Source organism: Schistocerca gregaria, chromosome 3 (genome assembly GCF_023897955.1).
Source record: "Schistocerca gregaria isolate iqSchGreg1 chromosome 3, iqSchGreg1.2, whole genome shotgun sequence".
NCBI classification, from domain to species: Eukaryota; Metazoa; Arthropoda; class Insecta; order Orthoptera; family Acrididae; genus Schistocerca; species Schistocerca gregaria.
The window spans coordinates 200,785,194-200,812,480 of NC_064922.1; the positions used below are offsets into that span (position 1 = coordinate 200,785,194).

The 27,287-nt window shown below is 45.2% G+C and overlaps 1 protein-coding gene across 1 annotated transcript in view; it reads right to left on the reverse strand.

The window, feature by feature from the left end:
• LOC126355309 (uncharacterized) overlaps window positions 1-27,287 on the reverse strand; it is an 852,583-nt gene that overhangs the window by 201,221 nt on the left and 624,075 nt on the right. Inside the window, exons 6-7 of the mRNA XM_050005601.1 lie at window positions 16,481-16,625; window positions 1,928-2,078 (exon numbers count right to left, since the gene is read on the reverse strand). Of these exons, the coding sequence (XP_049861558.1) occupies window positions 1,928-2,078; window positions 16,481-16,625 (296 nt within the window). The remainder of the gene's footprint in view (window positions 1-1,927; window positions 2,079-16,480; window positions 16,626-27,287) is intronic.

Genomic DNA, 27,287 nt, shown 5'->3' on the forward strand with positions numbered 1-27,287 from the left:
CTTCAGTAGCCTGACCCCAGTTACAACGAGACTTAATCGAAACATTCGTTTGCAGACCCATGTGTTCCGAACCGTATCTGTTTCTACTGCCGCATACTTTGTGGCCGTATTGGTGTACCGGCGGAGCTCTAGACTCTAGCCATGGAAGTGTCGGGTTCAATCCCAGGTATGGGGAATATTTTCTTGTTCAGTTTCCTCCAGGGCACCTCGTGTCCATTCAGCCTGCTATGAAACAGGTACTGGAGACCTTTCATGGAAGTAGAAGGCAGTTGTAGAGATATACCTCGCACCATTCTCTTCTTAGTGCTGCATCAAAGAAATATTGTGCTGTACTTACAGTCAAACCAATAGTCCAGTCAAGGGTTTGTACCACAGGCTTAACACTTTTTTCATCATACTAGTTGAGAAACGCGGCATTGCACAGGTGAATATTAATTCTAATCTTATATTAGTCCGCCCCCTCCTCCCTCCCTTGTCTCTCTGTCCACTTCCTCCTTCCCCACCCTTCCTTCCCTACCTCTCTCCCTTCCACCCTACCCCCCCCCCTTTCCTGTCTGTCTGTCTGTCTGTCTGCCTGTCTGTCTCTCTCTGTATCTCTCTCTCTCACACACACATTCTCTTCCACCCCTCACCCTACATCTCTCTAACCATCCCTCCCCTCCCATCTCTGCGCATTTCTCCTCCCATTCCATATGTCAATTTCCTCCATGTTCTCTCTTTGTACATCTCCTTCATTTAGTCGTTCTCCCACCTCTCTCTGTACATGTCCACTGCCCCGCTCATCCCTATGGGGTATAGTTGCTTCTTAACCCCAAAGTACTTCCTTCCAGATAGTAAATAATCAGTAAACAACAGATTCTTAAGGAATCGTACTCCCTTTAAAATCTGTTTCAAGCATATGTTAAATACTAACGTCAAGCTTGTGAGTCAAAGACTTTAGAAAAGGTTTGTATGTTTTAAGGTCTCTTGGTAGTCGCTAACAAACACTGGATGAGTATGGTGTGGGTAATTTGCGGTCAATTTTAAGAAAACCTAGTCCTTCACGCATCTGAGTATTTATGATGTATCTGCTGAACCATGTGTCATAGAATGATATAATTTTTAAGATACAATCAGTGGTATATGTGGATACTGTTTGCGAAATACGTTCCGAATACTGTTAGTATTAAAGAAGTAATACGTTAACACAACACGGCTAATGAAGATATCTTACCGCACGAATGGCGAAAGAATATGATGTAAGCGATACTGATTTTTTCTTTTCATAATTTGAGGGATTGGGGTGAGGGAGTGTAATCGACTGGAAATATAAAGGTTTGAGATAATGTGTGAAGTATGTTGTAGGTTGCTAAGTGGTATCATTCTCAAATACTAGATAACTATAGTTTTGGTTCTTGCGTGCAGTGCGTTACGCTTACTTCCCCTCCCCCCCTCCCCCCCACCCCACTCCTTTCAGAGGTAGGTGGTTCTTATGCTCACACTGGTTCCTTGCAGACAGCAAGTGCTATTTGTACCAAGTTTGGTTATAATCGATTCAGTAGTTTAGGAGGAGGTGTTGATATAATATGCATTCAAACATACATACATTTTTATATTATATGAAGATATTTAATCCTGAGTCAGCTTTCACTGCTAATTATTTTACCCTCTGTGGACAAGCTACTCACATAAGGAAACAAAAACTGCTAAATAACTGATCAATACAGAATGATAATCAATCACCTTACTCATGAAGTTATGATCTTCCCAAACCATTCCTTCCTGTGGGTAGAGACACCAAGTTAGAACCCTGACGTCAGTAGCCGTATCTACACATCTGAGACACTGATTAAACTCAAACTGTCGATACTTGTACACAGTGCAAAGTCACTACCATTCCGTCCTGGAGAGGTCGCAGCAGAAGAGACGCAGACAGGCGGGAACTCACGTGAGGGAGATGTTGCGCGCGATCCGCGCCGCGGAGGCGTCCAGGGTCCAGGAGACGTGGGCAGTGCTGGAGTCGATGACGGACACTTGGACTTCACGCGGCACGGGCAGCTGCGCCTTGCGCCGGCACGACCACACCTCGCCCACCCGCTCTGCAACAGGACACCGCCGACGGGGCTGTACTCTCCACTGTCGCTTCGCAGCACTTGAGTGGTCAAGCAAACTGACATTCACGTAACAGTAACAACAAAGCATTATAATTACTCTCTTACCACCTGACTCCTCTATTCCTTTCTCTGCAGTTTGGCTGCTCACACGTTGCCGGCATGACCCTATGATAATGTGAAAACCTCAGAGACTTATTGGTGAAAAAATAGCCTGCAGCACCGCTGCTTGCCGCATGTTAGCTGCGATTCTCGGCAGGGGAGGACATCGAGGCGATGTGCAAGTTGCAATTAATTTTATCTATCAGTGTGAGAGTCAAGACAAGTGTTCAGTTATTACAGACCAAGGGACATTCTGTTATCTCATGTAACGTGATGGCGAAGCAGCAGGCGGAACAAAATGTGAGTGGTGGCCGTTCCTTACTGCACTTGCCTTCCACTTGCAGATTTTGTTGCTGGCGTAAAGGAAAAGTCCTTCAAGAATGGTCACAAACGTGGGAAATCTCACAACTGTCGAGAGGCCGTAAAACAGCCGATTATTCCGCGGAAGGCCGCGCGGAGTGATTCAAATGGCTCTGAGCACTATGGGACTTAATATCTGTGGTCATCAGTCCCCTAGAACCTAGAACTACTTAAACATAACCTACCTAAGGACATCACACACATCCATGCCCGAGGCAGGATTCGAACATGTGACCGTATCGGTCACGCGGTTCCAGACTGAAGCGCCTAGAACCGCACGGCCACAAAGGCCAGCCAGGCGGCGCGGAGTGGCCATGCGGTTTGAGGCGCCATGTCACGCACAGCGCGGCCCCTCCCACCCGAAGGAGGAAAGGCATGGGTGTGAGTTGTTCATAGCTTAAGTTAGTTTAGGTAAATGTAGGATTGGAGAGTGTAGGCTTGCCAATGGCTCATCCACGAATACTGCATTATCAATGTTGGGATGCATCTATTTATGGTTCCGTAGTATTTGAAGCAAACTGACAATATGTCGTAATATTTGAATTGGATTAAGGGCTGTGCATAAGTCTTGAGTTGTTTCTGGAAGCGGTAAACTATCTGCGTTGTGTACAGTCTGAGCCGAAGTTTCCAGCCACACCTCCTCTTCAGTCTCTTTGCCAGTAACCTTACTTTTGGTGCGAACAAACCACTGTTACTGATGTCAGACGATGCAGAGAATATCGTCTTTGCTCCACACCTCTGAAAGTAATCCATTCAGATGTCGGTGTGAACAACTGAAGAGTAATCGTTCCAGACGAGTAGCGATGTTCCAGCAGCTCCGCTCTAGCGTAAGCACGTCCTTTGATCCATTATTCAGAGATGAGAAATTGCGTCGTGTTCAGAAGAGCACAATTGTAGCTTTTACGAAATTGTTTCTTCGTTGGCTGTGACTTTCTATATTACTAAAAGCCTAAAATGGTCAGTCGCTTCCAATTGCAGGCTGCTTATCTAATGCCTTCCAGGAGTGACAAAAATCTCATTTTTAGTATTTCATGTGAAATTTTGTCGTAAGCTACTCAAATGTTTTCTTTTGACTACTTTGCGCAGTAGGAGAGCATGCTTCACAAATTTATCGTACGATGTAAGATGTCTCGATCGGTGCACAATATTCCGGTTTATAGTTATCAGTCTTCTGACTGGTTTGATGCAGCCCACCAGGAATTCCTCTCCTGTGACAACCTCTTCACCTCAGAGTAGGACTTGCAACCTGGGTCCTCAATTATTTTCTGGATGTATTGCAGTCTCTGACTTCCTCTACCGCTCCCTCTACTACCACGGAAGTCATTCCCAGATGTCCTATAATCCTGCCCTTTCTTCTTCTCAACGTTTTCCACATATTCCTTTCCTCTCCGATTCTGAGCAGAACCTCCTGATTCCTTATCTCATCACCCCTTCTAATTTTCAACATTCACCTACAGCACTCTATCTCAAATGCTTCGAATCTCATCTGTTCCTGTATGTTAACAATCCATGTTTCACTGCTATACAATGATGTGCTTCAAACTATTAATTAATCTTACGATAAAAGGTCAACACAATAATAATGCACAACAAGAAACATGCAAAACTGTATTTGCAAATGACTGTCTCAGACTCAAATCGGAGGGAAAGACGACAAAAACACAAGTACTAGAGTTCAGAACTATGAACATGTCCCGAAACAGCGTGAATCGCAGTGTGCAAATTACCCGGACTATAAGCACCCAGTATTTAAGAATGAGAGCACTTAGCGACTTCCAAAAAATTCTACACATAATTTCAAACATTTTGCAGTCTTTTTCTCGCTTACTCGCCCACAAGATAATGAAAAGTATAGAATTTCCTCACGTACAGATCCACAGCCTTAATGGATAGTACAACTGATGGAACCATTTTAACGACATAAACTGTCAGTATACCAATTATTCAAAAACTGTCTTAATCGCACTTATTATTGTTATTATACCGCCAACCGGTTTCAACCCGTCGTAGGGGTCATCTTCTGCCGTTATGTAGACAGGAGTGACACCACCAGCAGTCGACCAATGGTGTAAACGCCCAGAAGATGACCCCTACGTCGGGTTGAAACTGGTTGGCGATATAATAATAATAAATGCATTTAAGACTGTTTTTGAATTATTGATTAATCATGCTAATCGCTGCTTCATCTCCACAACCATGTTGTCAGTTTATTCCCTTAGTGCACATGCATGTAAATTACATTACTGGCTGATGTATGACACCGGTGACGTGTGTATCACATTGACGCATGTTTGTCGCGTTTTATTTGGGGACAGACACGTGTGTATGTGTGGGAACGTATCGATGCCCATATAACAAGCAAAAAAAATTTTTTTGATGTGACACAGACATACCAGTATCATACATTTGGTAATGGCCTATGGCCGAAACCAGCCAGTAATGTAATTTATAAATATGGTCCATTAAAGGAATAAACTGACACCCTACAGTGGTTAAATTATTTCAGTCATTTAGGAATAAAATTTATCGCTTGCTAGAAGGAATGCTATGCCACTTCTGGCACATCCTCCACACCAATATTCGCTTGCTGAGGTCCTAACGTCATGATCCAGTGGAAATTTTCGTATGACTTCATAAATGGCCTTTTCACTCAAAGGTTTTTCTATGTATAATGTTCGAAAGTATTTATGCAAATAATTATATAAACGGTGTAACTTATTCCACTTCCACACTTAAAAGTACTTTACATACCATTAAAATGAGACAGTCAATCACAGTACAGCCATCTTGGCCGTGTTCAAAAGTATCTTCACTGTCTGAAAACTTTTCTTTGCAAGATGTTCGAAAGTATTGGTCCAAAAAATTTTGTTAATCAGTTATAGTGTAAGTGCAAATTCCGGTTTCTGTACCATAGATGGTGTAAGGCACAATGGAGTCTGATAAAAGGTATTTTCCATATCTAAATTATTTTATGATGTTCTCAACTGTCACAACGCAGGCAAGCAGGCATCAGCAATACTGAACTCACTGACTGAGCGTTTTCCTTGTTCTGACAAGTCCTGTCTTGGTGACACCAAATTCATTTGACTCTTAACCGTAATATGCTACATATGTCTTGTTGCAGGACACACTTGCGCACTACTTCTGATATATTGTATTGTTTTGTATGAAAGCGGGGAACCAGAAACGACTGAGAGGCTTCGTCCAGCATTAGCCGTCAGTGGTTCACAACCCCATAACAGGCCACAGCAGTCCACCCACCCCACCGCCGCCCCCACAGACCCCAGGGTTATTGTGCTGTTCGGCTCCCAGTGGACCTCTGCAGGAACGTCTCATATCAGATGAGTGTAACCCTAAATGTTTGTGTGGTAGAGTAATTATGGTGTACGCGTACATGGTAACAATGTTTGTGCAGCAACCGCCAACACAATGTAACTGAGGCGCAATAAGGGGAACAAGGCCGCATTCGCCGTGGAAGATGGAAAACCGCTTTAAATACCATCCACACGTTGACCGGCACACCGAACCTCGACACTAATACGCCGGGTGGATTCTTGCCGGGGACCGACACGCGTTTCCGCTCGGGAAGCAGCGCGTTAGACCGGGCGGCGAGCCTGGCGGGCACTACTGATGTAACTTAAAAGATTATAGTCCAGCTGGAAATGAGAATTGTCAAAGCAAACAACGATACTCCCACTTTTAAATTCGACAAAAACTCGTCTCTAATCCATGAAATCAAAGTCAGTCAAACATTATAGTGCTTTATGCTAGGGTTTTAACTTCATCTTGCAGTAAAAAATGTTTCCCATCTTCTGCTGATAATTTAAATTATGCTGTCACATACTGGAAACTATGTGACCCTTCAATGACATGGCATACTGAATAGCAGATGTGGCTGCCATTACCAGAATCATGGTGACTACCATTGTCTCGAGTGATGACTGCCATTACCCTAGACGGTGACTGCCATAACCCCAACCATGTTGATAACCTTGACGCCAAAGACACGTGGCGATTGCCATTACACCGAATGCTGACTACCATTACCCTGCTATTACCCAGTAGTGGATGTTTTAATAACACTTCAGTATATATCGTACTAGTTCTGTTATGGATGTTGATTAATGACACGATGTTTGACAAAACAATGATTGGTGTTTCTACGATGGCCATGTTGTGGCTGGCTGTTTCATTTTAGTGGCTTGTAAAATACTTTTAGATATGGAAATACTGCAAGCTACACCCTTGAATATTCCATTTTAAATTTCTCCACAATCATCATTTTGCCTTTCTTACCGATATGTATGCCTGACTAATCTAAAAATTTCCCATTAAGCCCATCTTAAATTTTTTTACGGTTCCCGCCATTGCTTCTTTGGATATCCCACCCTCCGACATCTGTAGTTCTTTGATTTCCCGCAATTTTGATGACTTCATATAGTCATTATAAGAATATTGCATCAACAGCTGCCATTTTGATATTGTTTTATTAGACAATCAGTTTGTAAGTTCCAGTCATATCATCTTCATGCCTGTCGCATGAAACACACCAAGTACCACTCTTGCTTGTTTATGACAAGGCACCAACTTTTTTACTTACAAACGATGGATTGTTGCCGTCAACCAGGTGAAAGATGGTTAGAAACATGCACCGCGCTACGGTCACAGGTCTGTGGTAGGAGTGTTACGCTATGGAGCACATTTGTGTGGCATTTCGCGCAAAGTGTGATAGTAATCGCAGGAACCATGGTTGCTGTGAATGCTGGTGCGAACCACCTGCATCCCTTCCTGCTTGATGTGTGCCCTGAAGGGGATGGTATCTTCTAGCAGGGTAACTGGTCAGAATAGAATGGAACGTTATATGGTGACATTTCCACGCTCAGAAACCACTGGTCCGTTATCTTCGGGTATTTCTTGAGGAGTGCACACATATCAGGTGTCACATTCCCGAAAGCCTACCAGGGAATTGTCACATCCGTGTCACACAGCGTCGCAATTATATTGCATTCCAAAGCTGAGCCAACGTGCTACTAATGTTTTGGCTCATTACGGTATCTGATACATTGTCGTCTGTCTGCTTTTAAAATGTCTGTGAACTTCCCAGGAATTACAAAAGAAGTAGTAACCAACATTAAAGATATAAAAAGATAACTTGAAGCAATATTTTATGCTACCCACAGATCGCCCACAGGATCCTCTGATTGTCGTATGTGGGTTAGGTTCTGAATAAAACACAGGGATCTTCCGGGTCATTTGGTTTATTTATCAGTACTTTCGGAGTCACTGTTTACCATCCATTTGCTGCGACCGCGACATTTCGTGACGACCGCAAATCGATGTCAACACTGCTTATTCATGAGGCACTCGAGAGCTCGATTGAGACAGTTGCTACCTGTAAGACACCCCAGCTTCGTCACACTGAACCTCTTCATCCGCACCAGAAAGAGTGAGGACTATTCAAATAATCTCTAAGACAAAAAACGACGTACCATGAGGAATTAAACGAATGGGACGCAAATCGGTAGATGTGATGTATATGTACAAATAAATCATTACAGTTGCAAAAAAATTGGGTGATTTATTCAGGAGACAGAGCTTCGCAGATTGACCAAGTGATGACACGTTAATTCACCTCTGGCCCTTATGCGAGCAGTTATTCCGCTTCTCACTGATTGATAAACAATACTTCCTTCGTGTGGGGGGGGGGGGGGGGGGGGGCTACAGTCATTTCAAATTTTTAAAGATGTGTCCGTCATTAGACTCTTAATTATTTGTTTATTGTACACAATCGTGATTTCGGATTTTTAGCCATTCTCAAATGAACGATGAAATGTTAAAATCTGTCTCACATGTTGGATGTCCTCCTGAGGGATGTAGTGCCAAATTCTGTACAACTGTCGCATTAGATCGTTAAAATTCCGAGAAGCCCATTGAGCCGTAGCGGACCGGCGCCTGTTATGTCGTTTCGATCGATTTTGGAGGTTGTATGTGATCTTCGGATACAGAGTTGGTTTTTTTCGGGTTGGCGGGCTTCAAGCGTCGGCTGTGAGCTTTCGAAAGAAGAACATTAAAAGACTCGGGACGTCTGCGGAGGAAGGAGTGTCGACTGCGACCGTGTGTGTCCTATCAGCGTGATATGCCGCGGAGTTGTATTGGTCGGCAAGGCTATGTTTTGGGACAGCTCGGAGATCCAAGTCTCGTGATTTATGTCAAGGGAAAGGTCGCTGAAGTAAAGTGATTAAGCTGCTTGAGCCGCTGAGTTGGCCGTTAGTGTATGGGGCTGAGCGACGTGTTACGAGGCGTTTCACTTGCCAGATGATTGTGGAACTTACACATCCGTTGAAGCATCCTGGCAGAGCACTTGCCCGATAAAGGCAAAGGTCCCGAGTTCGAGTCTTGGTCCTGCACACAGTTTCAATCTGCCAGGAAGTTTCATATCAGCGCACACTCCGCTGTAGATTGAAATTTTCATTCTAGAAACATCCCACAGGCTGTGGCTAAGCCATGTCTCCGCAATATCCTTTCTTCCATGAGTGCTAGTTCTGCAAGGTTCGCAGGAGAACTTCTGTGACGTTTGGAAGGTAGGAGACGAGGTACTGGCGGAATTAAGGCTGTGAGGACGGGGCGTGAGTCGTGCTTGGGTATCTCAGTCGGTAGAGCACTTCCCTGCGAAAGGCAAAGTTCCCGAGTTCGAGTCTCGGTCCGGCACACAGTTTTAATCTGCCGGAAAGTTTCATATCAGCGCACACCCCGCTGTAGGATGAAAATTTCATTCTACACATCCGTTAAACGAAAGTATGTAGATGAACTCCATGTGAGCTGGTTAAATGTTGGCTTCGCAGTGAAGTCTTATGACTATAGTGGTTGTTCTCTAATTGTAGACGGATGCACTATGTCTGGTGCAAGGATTCTGCCCTGTATTTTTGTGTGTATTTCAGAGAGTTACAACTGTCCTGTGTTTGTCAAAAGCTGCTGTAAGTTCCAAGGCTTTTCCAGGGAGTGAGGTGTAACCCGAGCCTAGGTCCTGCTTGAGCCGTGGTAAAAATTGCTGTTTTGAAGAGCGCGATGCAGCGCGCAGTGTGAAGCAGTCGCCCTCCGTTTCTGGCGGTGGCCCCGCTGTGGCAATCGCAGCTTTGGTGTCTCCCTCTGGTGGAAAAGGGAGAAAGTTTGCCTGTTCACGTGCATTTAAGGGGCGCTATAAGCTCGCGAGTGGCAGTTGGTCAGTCGGAGCGAGTCTGGTCAGTTGGTCAGCCGGGTCAGTGTAGGGCAGCCAGTCTCTGTCTGTTGTCTGGAGTGCTAGTACGTGTTAGGCCGCCAGTCTACTCGAGTTGTTCAGGTAATGGTCATTGGCGGTCGGATCGATGGGTTGGTCGGTCGCGCACTGGGACACAAGATGACTGGTCCGTCTTGAGCGTCGGCGCATGTGAGGTCGCCACGTCAGTCCAGTGGGCCGCGCCGTATTGCGAGGGGTAGTGGCTTCGCGGCCGACACGAGAGCAACAGGAGTCAACCCACCACATTGGTCTGGCCAGCGCGAGCTGCGACGTTGTGAGACGGGAGATCGGCGCGCCTTCCTGCGTGCGTTGAAGCGGCTGGCAGCGGACGGTTCGGGAGAGCGTTTTGGGGATGCTGCGCCAGGTCTTCGCCAGACATCGCAGTTTATTAGTAGTTAAGTGATTCGTGATATGTTGTTTCATTTACTTGTTAAATTCTACTTGTTCTCTTGGTCAGTCTCTCGTCCCCAGCTTGCACGTCTCTCTCTAGTCAGCATTTGTTAGTCAGTCAGTGTCTGTCGGTCTGTCTGTCTATCTGCCATACGTTAATAGCTGCCTCTGTCATGTTTGTCGGAATTGGTGTTAACGAATTTATTGCTTGCACTGTAACTGCCGAATTCCTGAAATATGTCTTTATCTTGGCTATCATCTTGAGAGGTGGTATATGTGTAATGTAGAGCACATTTGGCTAACCTTTTATATTTTATGTAAGACTGGATTCCATGGGTTTTTATTAAAATAGTTATTTTAGTACATATAGTTGCCACCCTTCCACCGCAAGAGTTTTTTTTAATCAATTTACACCTTCGGTGGCAAGTTAATCTTTTAATGTTAATGTTTTGTACCATTTCCATCCCTCTTACGGGGTGCATAGTTTATGTGCTTGTGTGAGTTGTTAAAAATTTTTAGTTTAAAGTAGTCTGGTGTGTTACAGATTTGCACCAGTGTAGTCCTTCAGAGGTTGTTGTGAGCGGTCGTGACTACGGCCTTGTGAAAAGGGAGTGGTAAGGTTCCCAGCCCGGAATCCCATACTGCCAAAAATTTGTTCTTTCTGCCTCTGAATAAATTGTCACTTGATATTAAGAGGATGCTTTCTGATTATAATTTTCAATCTGTGTCTAAAAAGAAAAAAAGGAGGAACGGTTTTTAGGAATAAAATTTTCATTTGTTGAAATAAATTTGATTTGTTTTCATCAGTTACCCACTGGCAACTACTTCCACGCTCACATAGTGTGATAAAATGTGTTAATGTTCTTGATGAATTGCTAGTAAATAAAGCAAATTCTTAAGAAAAAGTTTTGAAAGTAAATTCACGGTTCAGTGCTGTGTTTACGTAACCCTCCCATGGCTGGATTGCTTTGGGTGAGGACCCCAAACCAAAAGTTTAGTATATCTTTCCTTTCCACGAACACTGGTCAAACGCGTTTTGTAATTTGATTGTGATTTTCTGGTGTTTAAACAAATGTTGTTGGGTACATAAAGATAGACCTGCAACTAAGTAGACGTTAGCAAATAGTCCAGGTGTAAAGTAATTAATCTCTATCGATTGTCATGTAATTTTGGGCTAACTGCAGTGATCTGTCTCTGTAGTAATAGACAGTCCACAGTGTTTGTTGAGCCTATGTCACATCTCTATTTATGTTTGAGTGTGTAACAACGTAAAGTGTAATCTGGGTTTGTTTCATTACAGTATTTCTTGCTTCTATTAGATATCCATGTTCTAGTGAATTGTGGTTAACAAAAATGGTTCAAATGGCTCTGAGCACTATGGGACTTAACATTTATGGTCAACAGTCCCCTAGAACTTAGAACTACTTAAACTTAACTAACCTAAGGACATCACACAACACCCAGTCATCACGAGGCAAAGAAAATCCCTGACCCCGCCGGGAATGGAACCCGGGAACCCGGGCCCGAGAAGCGAGAATGCTACCGCACGACCACGAGCTGCGGACTATTGTGGTTAACCACGTGCGTTTTACGTGTCGTTGTGCAGTGTAGTAATCAACCGCAATCAAGTGGCTGACCCACTCTGACAGGTACTGTACTGTCAGTTGTAACGTTTTGTTAAGTGAGGCCAAGCCACGGCAGTACTGTGTTTGCTTATTGTTTCTTAACTGATTTCATATGCAGTTTATGGTTATACTTGTTGGCTTCTGCTAACTCTCTTGTTTTAACAAGAACATAGTAACTGCTGCATTGTACTGAAGATTGTGGGGAATTATCTGAAGAAATGTTAATAAATTAAGTGTGTGTAAATCAAAGTATGACTACCATCCATGGTTCGCCATCCTGTGTCCCATTGTGATAATAGTTGTGGTATAGATTTTTCAAGGTCGTATTACAGGCGCAACTTACCACCCATAATGGTCGAAACCAGGGAAAGACCTGGCGATCTTCCTGGCCAAGGTAGGGTTTGGCTAGCACATTCACAAGCAGTAGAAACTCGTTGTGTCGGGAGGGCATTATCTTACTACAACATAATAAGACAACGATGGCTTGCCGTGAAAGGCAACAAAACGGGGCGTAGAATATCGTCGACGTATCGGTGTACGGGTGTCGCGAAAGACAACCCAAGGAGTCCCGCTATGAAAAGAAACACCAGACCTGACCATCACTCCTGGTTGTCAGGCATCATGCCGGGCCCCACCACTGTGCAAGGTGTGTCCAGACACGTTGTCATCCTGGAATCTCACTGCGTGGAGTAGAACTGTCTTCGGTGATGAGTCCGGCTTCGAACTGAGCTCCTATGACCAGAGAAGACGTGTCTGGAGAAGCTCCAGGCAGCGTTGGGGTATCAACCTGACCCCAGCCCGGCGTGCGACCCGACAAACAGGTGTGACGGACTCGAGTGACATTTCTTTTCATACCTGGACGCCTTTGGTTGTCATCCGCTGCACACGTACAGCACGGAAGAACATTGATAATATTTTCGGACCCGTTTTGTTGACTTCGAGGCAAGCCATCCTGCCCTTACATTTCAGTAAGATAACGCCCGTATGCACATGTCGAGAGTGTGTGCTGCTTATATTCGTGCTTGCCAAACCCTACCTTTGATAGTAAGGTCACCGGATCTCTCCCCAGTTAAGAATGTTTGAAGAGTTAATTGCAGGGTGCTCCAACGATCTTGGGATTTTATTTATCTAAGGCGCCATATGGACAGAATTTGGCGCGATACCTTCAGGAGTGCATCCAATAACTTTATTAATCAATGTTACGAGAAATAACTGCTTGGATGAGGACCAGAGGTGGACAAACGCGCTACTCCCATGTTCGATATGTGAAGCTCTTTCAGTCAAATCAGTCATCGAATTTTTTTGCAATTGTAATCATTTGTTTTTTCTGTATATGTCTATGACATTAGAAATTTCAGCGATTTCCCCCGTATTCGGAGAGTTCCACCTTGATGCGTATTTTTATATCTTGGTGTTTTCCGTGCTTACTTTACTACATTCCACTAGGTGCTGGAGAATTATACTCTACTGGTCATTAGAATCACTACACCAAGAAGAAATACAGATGATAAACGAATATTCATTGGACATATATATTAACTAAAACTGACATGTGATTACATTTTCACGCAATTTGGGTGCAGAGTTTCTGAGAAAGCAGTACCGAGAACAACCAGCTCTGGCCGTAATAACGGCCTTGATACGCCTGCGCATTGAGTCAAACAGAGCTTGGATGGCGTGTACAGATACAGCTGCACATGCAGCTTCAACACGATACCACAGTTCATCAAGAGTAGTGACTGGCGTATTGTGACGAGCCAGTTCCTCGGCCACCATTGGCCAGACGTTATCAATTGCTGAGAGAACTGCAGAATGTGCTGGCCAGGGCAGCAGGTGAATATTTTCTGTATCCAGAGAGTCCCTTACAGGACTTGCAACATGCGGTCGTGCATTGTCCTGCTGAAATGTACGGTTTCGCAAGGATCGAATGAAGGATAGAGTCACGGGTCGTAACACATCTGAAATGCAACGTCCACTGTTCAAACTGCCGTCAATCAGAACAAGAGGTGACCGAGACGTGTGACCAATGGCATAATATTAACATCACGCCGGGTGATACGCCAGTATGGCGATGACGTGTTCATGCTTCCAATGTGCCTACGCCGCGCTGTTCCCAAACACAGATGCGACCATCATAATGTTGTAAACAGAACCTGGATTCATCCGAAAAAACGACGTTTTGCCATTCGTGCACCCAGGTTCGACGTTGAGTACACCATCGCGGGCGCTCCTGTCTGTGATGCAGCGTCAAGGGTAACCGCAGCCATGGTCTTCGAGCTTATAGTCTTTGCTGCTGCAAACGTCGTCGAAGTGTTCGTGCAGATGGTTGTTTTATTGCAAACGTCCCCATCTGTTGACTCAGGGATCGAGACGTGGCTGCACGATCCGTAACACCCATGTGGATAAGATGCCTATCATCTCGACTGCTAGTGATACGAGGCCAGTACGGCGTTCCGTATTACCCTCCTGAACCCACCGATTCCATATTCTGCTAACAGTCAATGGATCTCGACCAACGCGAGCAGAAATGTCGCGATACGATAAACCGCAATCGCGATAGGCTGCAATCCGACCTTTAACTCGGTAACGTGATGGTATGCATTTCTCCTCCTTACACGAGGCATCACAACAACGTTTCACCAGGCAACACCGGTCAACTGCTGTTTGCGTATGAGAAATCGGTTGGAAACTTTCCTTACGTCAGCACGTTGTAGGTGTCGCCACGCGCATCAACCTTGTGTGAATGCTCCGAAAAGCTAATCATTTGCATATCACAGCATCTTCGTCCTGTCGGTTATATTTCGCGTCTGTGGCACGTCATCTTCGTGGTGTACCCTCGCTGTGTGGCGAGCGAGCACGTTGTTTCTACTTCCGCCGGTCTGGCATCCAGGCGTGTGTCGAACTTCCGTTTACTCTGTCTAATATGTGCATCGGTCGATGTCACATCGCTCTTGCCTAGCGAAGTTTGTTGTTGTTTGCTTTCTGGCAGGGGCGTTCTCTGCCTGCGCTCTGATGTCCGTCGAATCTCCCAAGAATATCCCTCGTCGGGGTAAAGCATGTTTCAGTTTTGACACGAGTACATTTCGTATGCAGCAGGGCTCTCTAGAAATTCACATTTGATGGGTAGATACGATTCGAGTTGCATCTGATAAGATAGGTACTGCTTATTTTCATTCTGATTTGTATGCTATTTTCTGTGAAGTTTCACGATCCCTTGCAAGTAGACAGGGTTCTCTCTCGGGTTATTTCCCAGGTGATGTTTACACAATGTAATGGTTCCTTTAGTCCAGACCTTGTAAATGCGGCGACCGAGTACATTCCGGTTAGAGTTTAAAATCTGCCACTCGAAGTGGACGATTCACTTCATAAGGCGGCATTGCTTCCTTATGGTATTGTTCGGCATATCAGTGGGAAAGGCTGGTCTGCTCACTGCCGCTTGCATTGTCACAGTGGTATTCACCTTCCAGTGGACAGGTTCCAAAAATGCTCGTGCTGTGGAGAGAAGGAAGTGATGAATATTTTTTCCAGTTGTATTTTCATATCTTACATGTTCGAAAGCATAGTCCTTCACGCTGGAATGTTTGTGGTTACCGGATTCATGTTACGTATGCAGACGAAGAAGGAACTTACCTCTTTTGTAATGAAAGTGGCCATTTCTGAAGATCACTTTTGTAAGTTTTTCTTGACATTCTATACTCCGACATAACTGTCGTAAAGGAGTGAGACTATACTATAAGTGAAGTGTTTGACACTGCAATAGTGGAGCCATAGTCAAAGTACGTACTATCTAGCTCGGTAAGGAGTTTTTAATTATTCCCATTATATAATCTCCAATGTTTTACATTTGAGAATGACGGCGTAGTTCCTTGGTAACCGGTAATGCAACACATTTTTTTAAAAGAAAAAATTAATGTTTTGTGACTATGGCTTCACTATTGTCGTGCCAAATAAACATGTTCTTGAATAATTCGAAAACTAGGGCTTCTATCGACAAAGTACCCTGATACCAAATTTAAATTCATTAAATTACTTACAAAAACGTCCTCTTCATTTTTCTGCAGAACTAATAGTTTAAGCTAGCCAGAGAATATAGAAATCTCACGCATGGTTGTTGAAAGTGGGATGTAACATTGCGGGTTGCATAAAACGACATCGGTAGGGGCAGCTGAATCAATATGTATATTTTCCAGACATATTAAGCAGACACGTCGAACACCGTTGTAAAGTGGTCTGTGATGAGTAAACAACTAGCTTGTTAAATAATAGCAACGAGGTGTCACCGACCGAAGCTACCTATCCAAAGGACAGATCGCGTGTGGCACATGCCTCAAACCATGAGACCACGCGGACTCATTTGTGACTGACCCGAAAACACTGAAGTTAAAATTGGTTATTGGAAATATTTTAGAATCAATTCTCCTCCCCTTCCCGATGGAATAGTGTCTGTGAATGTTTTTCTCACTACTACGGCCTTGCAGTGGGTTACTTCCGTCACGAACACCTCGTCGCAGTCGTTTGCTGGCTGCCACCAGAGATACTGTAGAGAGGTAACGTGGACAGAAGCCGGCAGTAGGGAGTGAAGACTGGGGTAGGTCACGGATCCATGGGCGTGTCTGTTGCTGGTGCAGAGCGAGACTTACCGGGGATGGTGTAGTTGACTTCGGCGGCGCGCCGGCCGTCAAACGGCTGGGACTCCACGCGGATGTTGTAGCAGCACTCCTGCATCACGCGCGGGTCGTTCTTCACGTTGGTCACCTCTGGCGGGACCACCGCCCAAGATGTCATCTGCACAAACACGTAGAAGAAATGTACTCTGTAACATATACATCCACACTCATGCTCATATATTTAGGACAATTGCAGAATGTGGTGCCACACAACGTGGCGCTACACAAAACAGGCGCTAATAGCATAGGCTCATAGGGAACACATGACACAGATCTGTAAGTCGACGGTATTGGTGATAAGTTGAGAAAACCGTCCCGAAACACATGTGCTACAAAACGCCACTACTTCCTGCGCGACATCAATATGGGATATGATCACCTAGCACAAGTACACAGGTCGCACAACGGGTTGGCATACTCTGGATCAGGTGGTCGAGCAGCTGCTGGTGTATAGCATCCCATTCTTGCACCAGTGCCTGTTGAAGCTCCTGAATTGTCCTAGGGGTTTGAAGATGTGCAGCGATACGTCGACCGAGAGCATACCAGACGTGCTCGATGGGGGTTTGGTCTGGAGAACAAGCAGGTCACTCCATTCGCCTGATATCTTCTGTTTCAGGGTACTCCTCCACGAAGAATCTCGGTGGAGCCGTACGTTATCCTCAGTCAGGAGGAAGGTGAGACCCACTGCACCCCTGAAAAGGCGGACATACTGTAGCAAAATCGCATCCCGACACACCTTACCTGTTACAGTTCGTCTGTTAAAGACGTACAGGCGCGTACGTGCACCAGTCATAATCCCACCCCACACCACCAAACCACCACTTCCATACAGGTCCCTTTCAAGGTCATTAAAGGGTTGGTATATGGTTCTTGCTTCACGCCAGATGAAAATCAGGCAGGAATCACTGTTCAGAAAATACCTGGACTCGTCCGTGAACATAACCAGGGACTACTGTTGCAGTGACCATGTACTGTCTTCTTGACACCAGGCCTTATGGGCTCTCCTGTGACCAGGGGTCCGTGAAATGAACCTTGCAGGTCTCCAGGCAAATAAGCCATGTGTGTTCAGTCGTCTGTAGACTCTATGCGTGGAGACAACTGATCTAGTGGCGGCGGTAAGGTCCCGAGCAAGGCTACCTGCAGTACTCCGTGGGCATCTGCGGGCACTGATGGTTAGATATTGGTCTTCTTGTCGTGTTATACGCTGTGGGTGTCCTGTACTGTAGCACCTGGACACGTTTCCTGTCTGCTGGAGTCGTTGCCATAATCTTGAGATCACACTTTGTGGCACACGGAGGGCCCGTGCTACGACCTACTGTGTTTGACCAGCCTCCAGTCACCCTAGTATTCTACCCCTCATAACATCATCAATATGTACTTTCTAACCCAAAACACAGTCATGTCTGAAAACGTCTGCACATCTACTAACTGCAACGTGCACTAACATGCACCAACACACATCTGTGTATGTGGACTGCTAACAGCGCCACCGTGCGACGACCGCAGGTCAAATGCACCACATGGTCATACCCCGAGGTGATTTAAATCCGCAAACCGCCCACCAGAGCGTTGTTTCCCCCACCATATATCAGCATTACCCTTAATTTATGAGCATCAGTGTACATACATAGTGCACAAGCCACAACACGGTGCGTGTCACATTACCTTTCTAGCACACCCCTGAGATTAACGCAGTGACCTATGCAGGAACAGAGCACTCCCCTAAGAGCACGTGAAATACTGTTTCGAAGTCGCGCAACAGAAACTGATAAGCATCTGAATTGAAACGAGGGTGGCACAATTAAACATGAAATATGGTAAGGGGAAGTTGGGGTGAACCTTCGTACTTCCCTTTACGAGTTGATAACACTGTTTTTTGGCCGTAAGACCGTAAAGACAGCAGGTAAATTCAGTACCACCATGAGGATTGGTAGCTTCAGATGTTGTTGTTGCGCAAAATAATGTGTAAAAATTTTATGGTCTTGTATCTTACTTTTTGTTGTTTGGTGTTCAGTAAGGAACTTTTGACGTCGTATTACGAGGGTGGAATGAAAAGTAATGCCTCCACCTTCGTTAGTTGCATTTTGGATGGGAATATTTTTATAGCTCAAACGCAGAAATTATCATTAGAATGCGATCTTTAATGACCAATATTCACTTTCCACATAATCATCATCCAATTGGACACATTTCTGCCAACGGTAATCAAGTTCTCTGAAGCCGTCACGGAAGAAGTCGGCACTCCATAGACTAAAATTTCGTCTCGGGTCGCAAAGGTGTACCCACGTTTCGTCTCCTGTCACAACTGAATGGAGAAAGGCGTCACCTTCATTCTCGTAACGCGAGAGGAGTTCCTGGCAACTTTCAAGTCTGTGCGCTTTCATTTCAGGAGTCAGCATCCAAAGTATCCATCGTGCACAGATCTTCCGGTAGCCTAGCAAAGCAATAATGTGGCACACATATTCTTGTGAAATGCTGATTGCGCTTGCAGTTTCTCTCTGAGTGATACGACGATCGTCCTGAATCAACCTGTCAACTTTTTTCTTGAGAAATTCCGTGGGTGCTGTCATAGGACGTCCAACTCTTTGTTTGTCGCACATGTCAGATGTACCTGCTTCAACATCTTTATACTTACTCGCCCACAGACCCACAGTCCTCACATAAATACAATCACCATAAACCGCTCGTTTGCGGTGACACCTCTGTGGTCAAGAATTCAATGACTGAACGTTGCTTAAATGGCATTGACCGACCATCTGCGCAGGGTTCCAAACTTTACACTGTAACAACAGTGACTTCAAAGATAAGGTTTCCCGCCAATTGGAAGTGTAGAGAAGAGGCTACGGAACAAGCCAGTATCTGCCGCATACCAATGCTGCCAACTGTTGAAGAGTTACGAAGGTGAAGGCATTACTTTTCAGGCACATAACGTGGCAAAAACCTGACCCATCTGATATTACCCCATGACTTCGTTACATATAACATAGGCGTGACGTAAGAGGTATATGTTTTTAACGGTTCGATAACTGTGTGTAGACGTTTTAATAATTCCATATAGAATTTACAGTCACCTTGCTCCTATTTTGTACAATTTTTTTCACTAATAACTTGATTAATTATCGTTATTGAAGAGCCATATTTTCATTTGAGATGGGACCATTGAACGCTTTATACAATCGCGCAATTAAGACATGGCTTAACAGCGATCCGGGGAAAGTGGCACCCAGTACCAAATATCTCAGTTCTTCGGATTTGCGTGTAGTAGAATAGCAACAATGGAAAATGACCCATTTGACTTTAAAAGAGACATGTCTTTTTCCACTTAATACAAATGCATTTGGCGAAGATGAAATTTCACCATCAGATACAACAGAAACAATAATTCCAGACTGCCAGAACGTGAGTCAGTTACCTCCTCTTCTCCACATCCTGGTCTGTCTACTATTGTGCAGACACAGACTTCATGTACCGTATTATCGGAGCGTGTAAGGCCAGTTCCACATTATGAGAGACCGTCTTCAACCAGCTGAAGAAGAATGTGTGCGATGTCCACGGAGTATCCCTACAAAAATGCTTACTGTGCAACAAAAGCATATTCCTGGTAGGTTATTGAAGGACTTCGGGTGTAGACCAATAAAAGAGTCAGAAGACCAGAGGACGTGTTAGGCAAACAGCTCTTCTGAAGGGGAGAATGAAACGTCTTTATTCTTTGCGAAGAGGTATGCTCGTCACCAAGAGAATCAGATGGGGTATGAAGCATTTAAAGTGTCAGAAGTCCGCTCATGGGGATTGTAAGTATTTTCTGAGTGAGGTATTACCGTAACAAAATCATAACTTTTATTATGAAGCGTTCCTATTTAATCCACGTGTATCTCGCGTAACAGGGTAGCTTCTTCTTGAGCCCTCTTCTTCACCGTCTCCATTCTCTTCTTCACTTCTAGAGCTGCTTCGTCAGTAGGTTCACAGACATGTTACGACACGTAAAATTCTTCCATTTTTCGAATAATCTTACCTTTGTAATGATCGGACTATTCGCCTGAGGACACCCACATAACAACACCTTTCCTACGCTTGCTAACTTTACGATACGTGTTAACTTTGTAATGAGCGGACGGCCTGCCCTTGGTCGATGTTGCTGCTTCCATGCTGATAGTCGCACTAGAAACTTCGGAAACAAAGTAAGAGTAGACACTTGTGTTTCTGCTAGTGCTTGCTTTTTGTGAAGGTGCGGGGGGAAGGGGGAGGGGAATGGAGATGGGTTTAAGGTTACGTAATAAAGGATATGTACGCGTGAGCTGGTCACGTTTGGAGGGCAGTCAAGTGAAAACCGAACACCCCCGCCACAACTGGACTACGGAATAGTTCCACTCAAAAGTAGTCACCAAACGCGTTAAGATATAGAGGCCACTGGGAGACGATTAGTTCCCCTTTTGTAGAACGTTGTCGGCAGCTGAAGGATCGACAACAGCACCCACTCTTCCGCGTGCCACTGAAACCGACATCCATGCATGTCTTTCTTGCTGTCGCCAAAGATGTGAAAATCACACGGTGAAGTTCCGGGGAGAATGTTGCATTGTTCCCCAACGAAACTGCTGAAGTGTGGCCTTCCTCCCATTGGCAGTGTGGGGACGGGCATTACCATACAACAGGATGTTTCCTTCCGACAGCATTCCGTCAACCTGAAGCCGAAGTGAAAAGCCAACAAGCGAAACGTATTTGCTCCATCAGAGAAACACAAAGGGTTTCACACAAGTTCCGGAAAGGTCATGATGACCTCCTTCTTTGACTGCACAGCGATGTATATTGAAGAAACTGCATGCACCGTATAGTCAAAACTTCCTGAATGCTGTCGGACGAAATCATCCTCAGGCACGATAACGCCCGCCCCCACTCTGCCAACCGACTAAAGGTGCGATTCCGCTATTTGGTTCGAAAGCATTGCAACATTCGTCATAGATCCCGAATCTATCCCATGTGGTCTTCGCACCTTGGGCGACTTGAAGAAAGACATGCCCGGACGTCGTTTTAAGTCGGACAAGGAAGTGCAAGAATGGATGCGGTTGTGGAACTTTCAGCGGCCGACCGTGTGCTAGAAAACAGGAACCGATGGTATCGTCTTCCAACGGGAGAAATACCCTAAAGCGTGTGGTCATTTGAATGGAACCATTCCATGGTTCAGTTTTCATTTGACTACCCCTTATATATCCATGATGTTTAAAAAGAAATTGCGGAGGTTATTGTATAAATTGTTGGTTCTTACGATAGAGAACTGCCTAATTTTGACTTGTATTAAGTACGTGTGTAAGTTTGTGCTGCTACCTAAAGAATAAATAAACATTTTCGTAACTAGAGTATTAATAGATGCCACTGGTTACCACTGTATCTGGAGCCCGTCCGCAACCCTGACGACAAGGTTTCTTTCAAATTTGTCCAAAAAGAACTGTGCAGCCGTAGAGCACTGGATCAGGGCAGACGTATGTGCCTGTATTAATCACGCGGGAGCGACCTCTCATATCACTTGAGCAGAGCATACTTACGTATCCATTACCACTCAGGCGCGTGCGACAACTTAAGGCAACTATTTGTGTGTACCTTAAACAATAGTACTTGCAGCCGCTACCGCGCTGCAGGTTGTTACTCAACGTTAGGCGTCCATAAATCTCTGATGTCCGCAAGTCTCCGTGGTCACATGTTTCTGGAGACCATACCACCGCCCCTCCGTACAGGAAGGATCTTTCAGTATGTGATTATCATATCTTTGAGGAACTAAAAAAGACTTCCATGGACGTCAGTTACAGTCGGACGAGGAAGTGCAAGAGTGGATGCGGTTGTGGATCAATCAGCGCCCGACCGCGCTCTGTGGGACAAGGATTGATCGTCTCGCGTCCCAGTGGGAAAATGTCATAATATGTATGGTGATTACTTTCCAATGGCACCATTCCATATTCCCATTGGGGTGGGTATTCGGTTTTCATTTGACTGCCCCTTATATACGTAGGCTATTTGGAAAGTGAGGAATGACCGGCCGCAAAATGGAAACCAGTGTGGAAACCCAACGAGGCTTTTCACAGACGTTTTGGGCAGTGTCTGTAGTGTGCCCATTGATCCCATCGAGACGATCTTTTCAGTTGTGAGCGCACTGTGAGCGAGTAAAGGTGCCTAGAACAACAATGTTTCCCCCCAAGTAGGAGGACCCGCTGAGAGGCTTCGCCTTAATGTATGCAGCCCACCTAACGCAACTGCCACGCACTTTCTTCTTCATGGCAATTCTCAGCCGCACTCTGCAGGGACAGTGAAGGCGCTCCTGCAGTCTTTTCGATGGGAAGTGTTCCATCAGACACAACACAGCCCTAATTGGCTCGTTCTGGGTATCATGTCTGTTCACATGACACACTGGATACGAAGACAACACTTGGGCGCAGGCTGCGTGCTGTAGACCAGCGTAGAGAATTATCGGAAAGCACAGACGGCTGCCTTCTATGACGATGGTGATGGAAATTTGGTATAACGCTCCGACAAATGCCGAAGATGGAGAGGTGACTATGTAGAGAAGTACGTGGGAGGTGTAGCCTCATACATATCCATGATGTCTGAGGTCAATTGTTATGTCACAGATATTAGTAATTTCACATGATTTGTGCTTTAAATCTCGGTTTAAGCATAGGAATCCCAGAGACCCCATTCTGTGAGTGAATGTTATAAAGCCTTAAGCATTGATGTCATACCACATAAAATGGAAGGGGAGGTCAAAGTACGGGAACACAGTACAATATATCACATTAGTATGCGTAATACGGTATTGGAAAACCAGTGTCATTCAAAACAGGTTCCAATCATCTCGGAATGGATGAATACATGTATTTTATAAGATTTCAAGGGAATCCTATTATATTCAACCAGTAAAATACTCTCAGGTTCAGGTAACTATGTGGAGGTGGTTAACAATTGCGCAGACTCGTCTCCAACGAAAATCACAAAGGCTCAATAGCATTGAAATCTGGTGATTCTTGGGCAGTCGAGATGTGCCGATTCATCCTCGTGCTCACAAAAACGAAGACTGTACCAAGGGATGGACTTGAATAGCCAAAGTGGTCGCAACAATCGTTGGCAGTAATGCAACCTTGCAGAGTAATCATGGAATACCACGATATGGTTGCTCAAATCGTCATTGAAACCTCGCCATGTTTCGGACGTAAACTCGACCAGAGCTTGGAAACAAGGTAAAACAAAACTCATCCGACCTAGTGACTTTTTTCCATTGCTCCACAGTACATGTTTCATGTCTTCGGTACCGCACTTTCCTCTTGCAGGCATTTGCACCACTGATATCTAGTTTTAAAATTCTAGCTCGCCCTGGAATCATCTGCTTACGGAGCTCCCTTCGTGCAGTTCTGGTGCCGATCGGATGCGCGAGAGCGACATTCAGTCGTAGATTGACTTTTACAGCTGTCGGCTTCTATTTTTCATCACAGTCCTCTTCTGTCACGATCACTCAACGCACAAATCCGTCAGCGATGTAACTCAGCAGACGACGTTCTTTCGCTGACCCTGTATGCGATGGATACATATCTTCGATAAGGCGCCTCTTGAAGGAACAAACACTTCGCGCACCTTGGCTACGGACTAACAACAAATTTCGCACGTTCAGAGTCACTTAGCTCCGACATAATACACTGACAGCTACACAGAACTCTGTTCTCACCCTGACATTCACTTGCAATGTGATTAAGTGATGGCATGGCTGCTGTTCGTTAAATACAACAACGCAACCTGGAGGCTTGTCTCCAATCTGCATTTATCTTCAAGGATGCATTTGTTGCAGTGTTTCCTTATTTCTGGCCATGTAAGTCAGGGAAAGTGTTTGTACGATATCAAATATCGTTATTAGCTTTTATTTATATTTAAGTCGAGATAATATAAATTCGTAGTTTAATAAAAGAATATTGATAATCTACAACTGTGTTCACCATTGAGATAAAAACCCCTTGAGATCATCAAACTTGTTCCTCAAGATACAGCTCATATTGATTAGCACAGTAATAGAACTATTTAGTAACATTGAAGCTTGAGTGATTCTCACTGAAACTTATATACTGAGAGAAGAAAGTGTTGCAAGCCCAAATTGAGGTAAATATGCTGAGTTGGAAATCCTCACTTATTGTGCCTACTTATCTGTGATCATGGTGCTATTGATGCAAAACGTATCTACCTGATGATGATACGACTGTATAAAGATATTACTTATCAGTATCTAAACTAAAATGACTTCTGGAAAGATCTGTAATACTTTCCGTAATACAAAATTATTTATGCTAACAGAAAATTGTACTGTAATCTACTAAAAAGTGAACTCTTTACATTCTATACATGTTGACACCTTTATCATTAAGTAAAAAAACTTTCCGAATCCCCAAATCGAAGGTACTATTACTCCCTCGTTTCATGAAGACATTCGGAGCGGTGGCTGATAGGCCCTAGTTGAATCGATACAAAACGGTGGTACTCGACCGGTGCTGAAAGCTTCCTCTCGCCGCCAAACTTCCTTGACTTCGTTAGCGGGGAGCATTCATTGTAGGACGTTGTCCGGACGCGAAAGCAGACTTGACTCACGAAGTTACCAAAAGAAAAAAAACAGTGTGAAGGCAACAAAGAATCACAGAACATTAATAACAGTAGCAGTGTACAGTGCTTTGCAGGCTGGGCTAAGGTAGGTAGCGATCCAAAACAGGTGAACATCGCTACAAATTGGCACACCAGAATTTAAGGATTTACTGGATACAGTGAAAAACATTTATATGTTCTGTCATACTATCTTAAACTGCCATGAGAGCTACATGAAATTCGTGTGTAAATGTTATTATCAAATATCGAGTGTTGCACTAAAAGAAGGTGCTGTTGAAAATTAGCGGAACAGTGATAATAACGTGCTACGACGCAGCGCGCTAGAATACATAATAAACACAAATGACACCTGTCAAATACTTCTCACACATTCCGCTAATAGATATCTCAGTGCACAGCAAGCAGTTACACTAAGGTCGCAGAATTCTCGAAGTTGAACAGATGTATAAATGTAGCGTCATTAATCATTTCAAAACCAATCAGGTAGGTTATAACCATTGTAATGAACTATTTCGGCTTCAACGTACAGAGTATCATAGAAGTGTTTCTCTAGTCTAATATCTGTGGTCTTTACTGTTACTAATTATGTACTTTTGACGTAAGTAGTGTAGGTAGAGGTTCGATAGCGACCGGAAACGTGCGAAACTAGTCCCCGTTAAGCCGAATTGTCAGTGCAATTGAGAGAGAAAATAAAGATATAACATTCAATATCCACTCCTGGAAATGGAAAAAAGAACACATTGACACCGGTGTGTCAGACCCACCATACTTGCTCCGGACACTGCGAGAGGGCTGTACAAGCAATGATCACACGCACGGCACAGCGGACACTCCAGGAACCGCGGTGTTGGCCGTCGAATGGCGCTAGCTGCGCAGCATTTGTGCACCGCCGCCGTCAGTGTCAGCCAGTTTGCCGTGGCATACGGAGCTCCTTCGCAGTCTTTAACACTGGTGGCATGCCGCGACAGCGTGGACGTGAACCGTATGTGCAGTTGACGGACTTTGAGCGAGGGCGTATAGTGGGCATGCGGGAGGCCGGGTGGACGTACCGCCGAATTGCTCAACACGTGGGGCGTGAGGTCTCCACAGTACATCGATGTTGTCGCCAGTGGTCGGCTGAAGGTGCACGTGCCCGTCGACCTGGGACCGGACCGCAACGACGCACGGTTGCACACCAAGACAGTTGGATCCTACGCAGTGCCGTAGGGGACCGCACCGCCACTTCCCAGCAAATTAGGGACACTGTTGCTCCTGGGGTATCGGCGAGGACCATTCGCAACCGTCTCCATGAAACTGGGCTACGGTCCCGCACACCGTTAGGCCGTCTTCCGCTCACGCCCCAACATAGTGCCGCCCGCCTCCAGTGGTGTCGCGACTGGCGTGAATGGAGGGACGAATGGAGACGTGTCGTCTTCAGCGATGAGAGTCGCTTCTGCCTTGGTGCCAATGATGGTCGTATGCGTGTTTGGCGCCGTGCAGGTGAGCGCCACAGTCAGGACTGCATACGACCGAGGCACACAGGGCCAACACCCGTCATCATGGTGTGGGGAGCGATTTCCTACACTGGCCGTACACCTCTGGTGATCGTCGAGGGGACACTGAATAGTGCACGGTACATCCAAACCGTCATCGAACCCATCGTTCTACCATTCCTAGACCGGCAAGGGAACTTGCTGTTCCAACAGGACAATGCACGTCCGCATGTATCCCGTGCCACCCAACGTGCTCTAGAAGGTGTAAGTCAACTACCCTGGCCAGCAAGATCTCCGGATCTGTCCCCCATTGAGCATGTTTGGGACTGGATGAAGCGTCGTCTCACGCGGTCTGCACGTCCAGCACGAACCCTGGTCCAACTGAGGCGCCAGGTGGAAATGGCATGGCAAGCAGTTCCACAAGACTACATCCAGCATCTCTACGATCGTCTCCATGGGAGAATAGCAGCCTGCATTGCTGCGAAAGGTGGATATACACTGTACTAGTGCCGACATTGTGCGTGCTCTGTTGCTTGTGTCTATGTGCCTGTGGTTCTGTCAGTGTGATCATGTGATGTATCTGACCCCAGGAATGTGTCAATAAGTTTCCCCTTCCTGGGACAATGAATTCACGGTGTTCTTATTTCAATTTCCAGGAGTGTAGTTGCTGATCCTTTTGAGAAGGC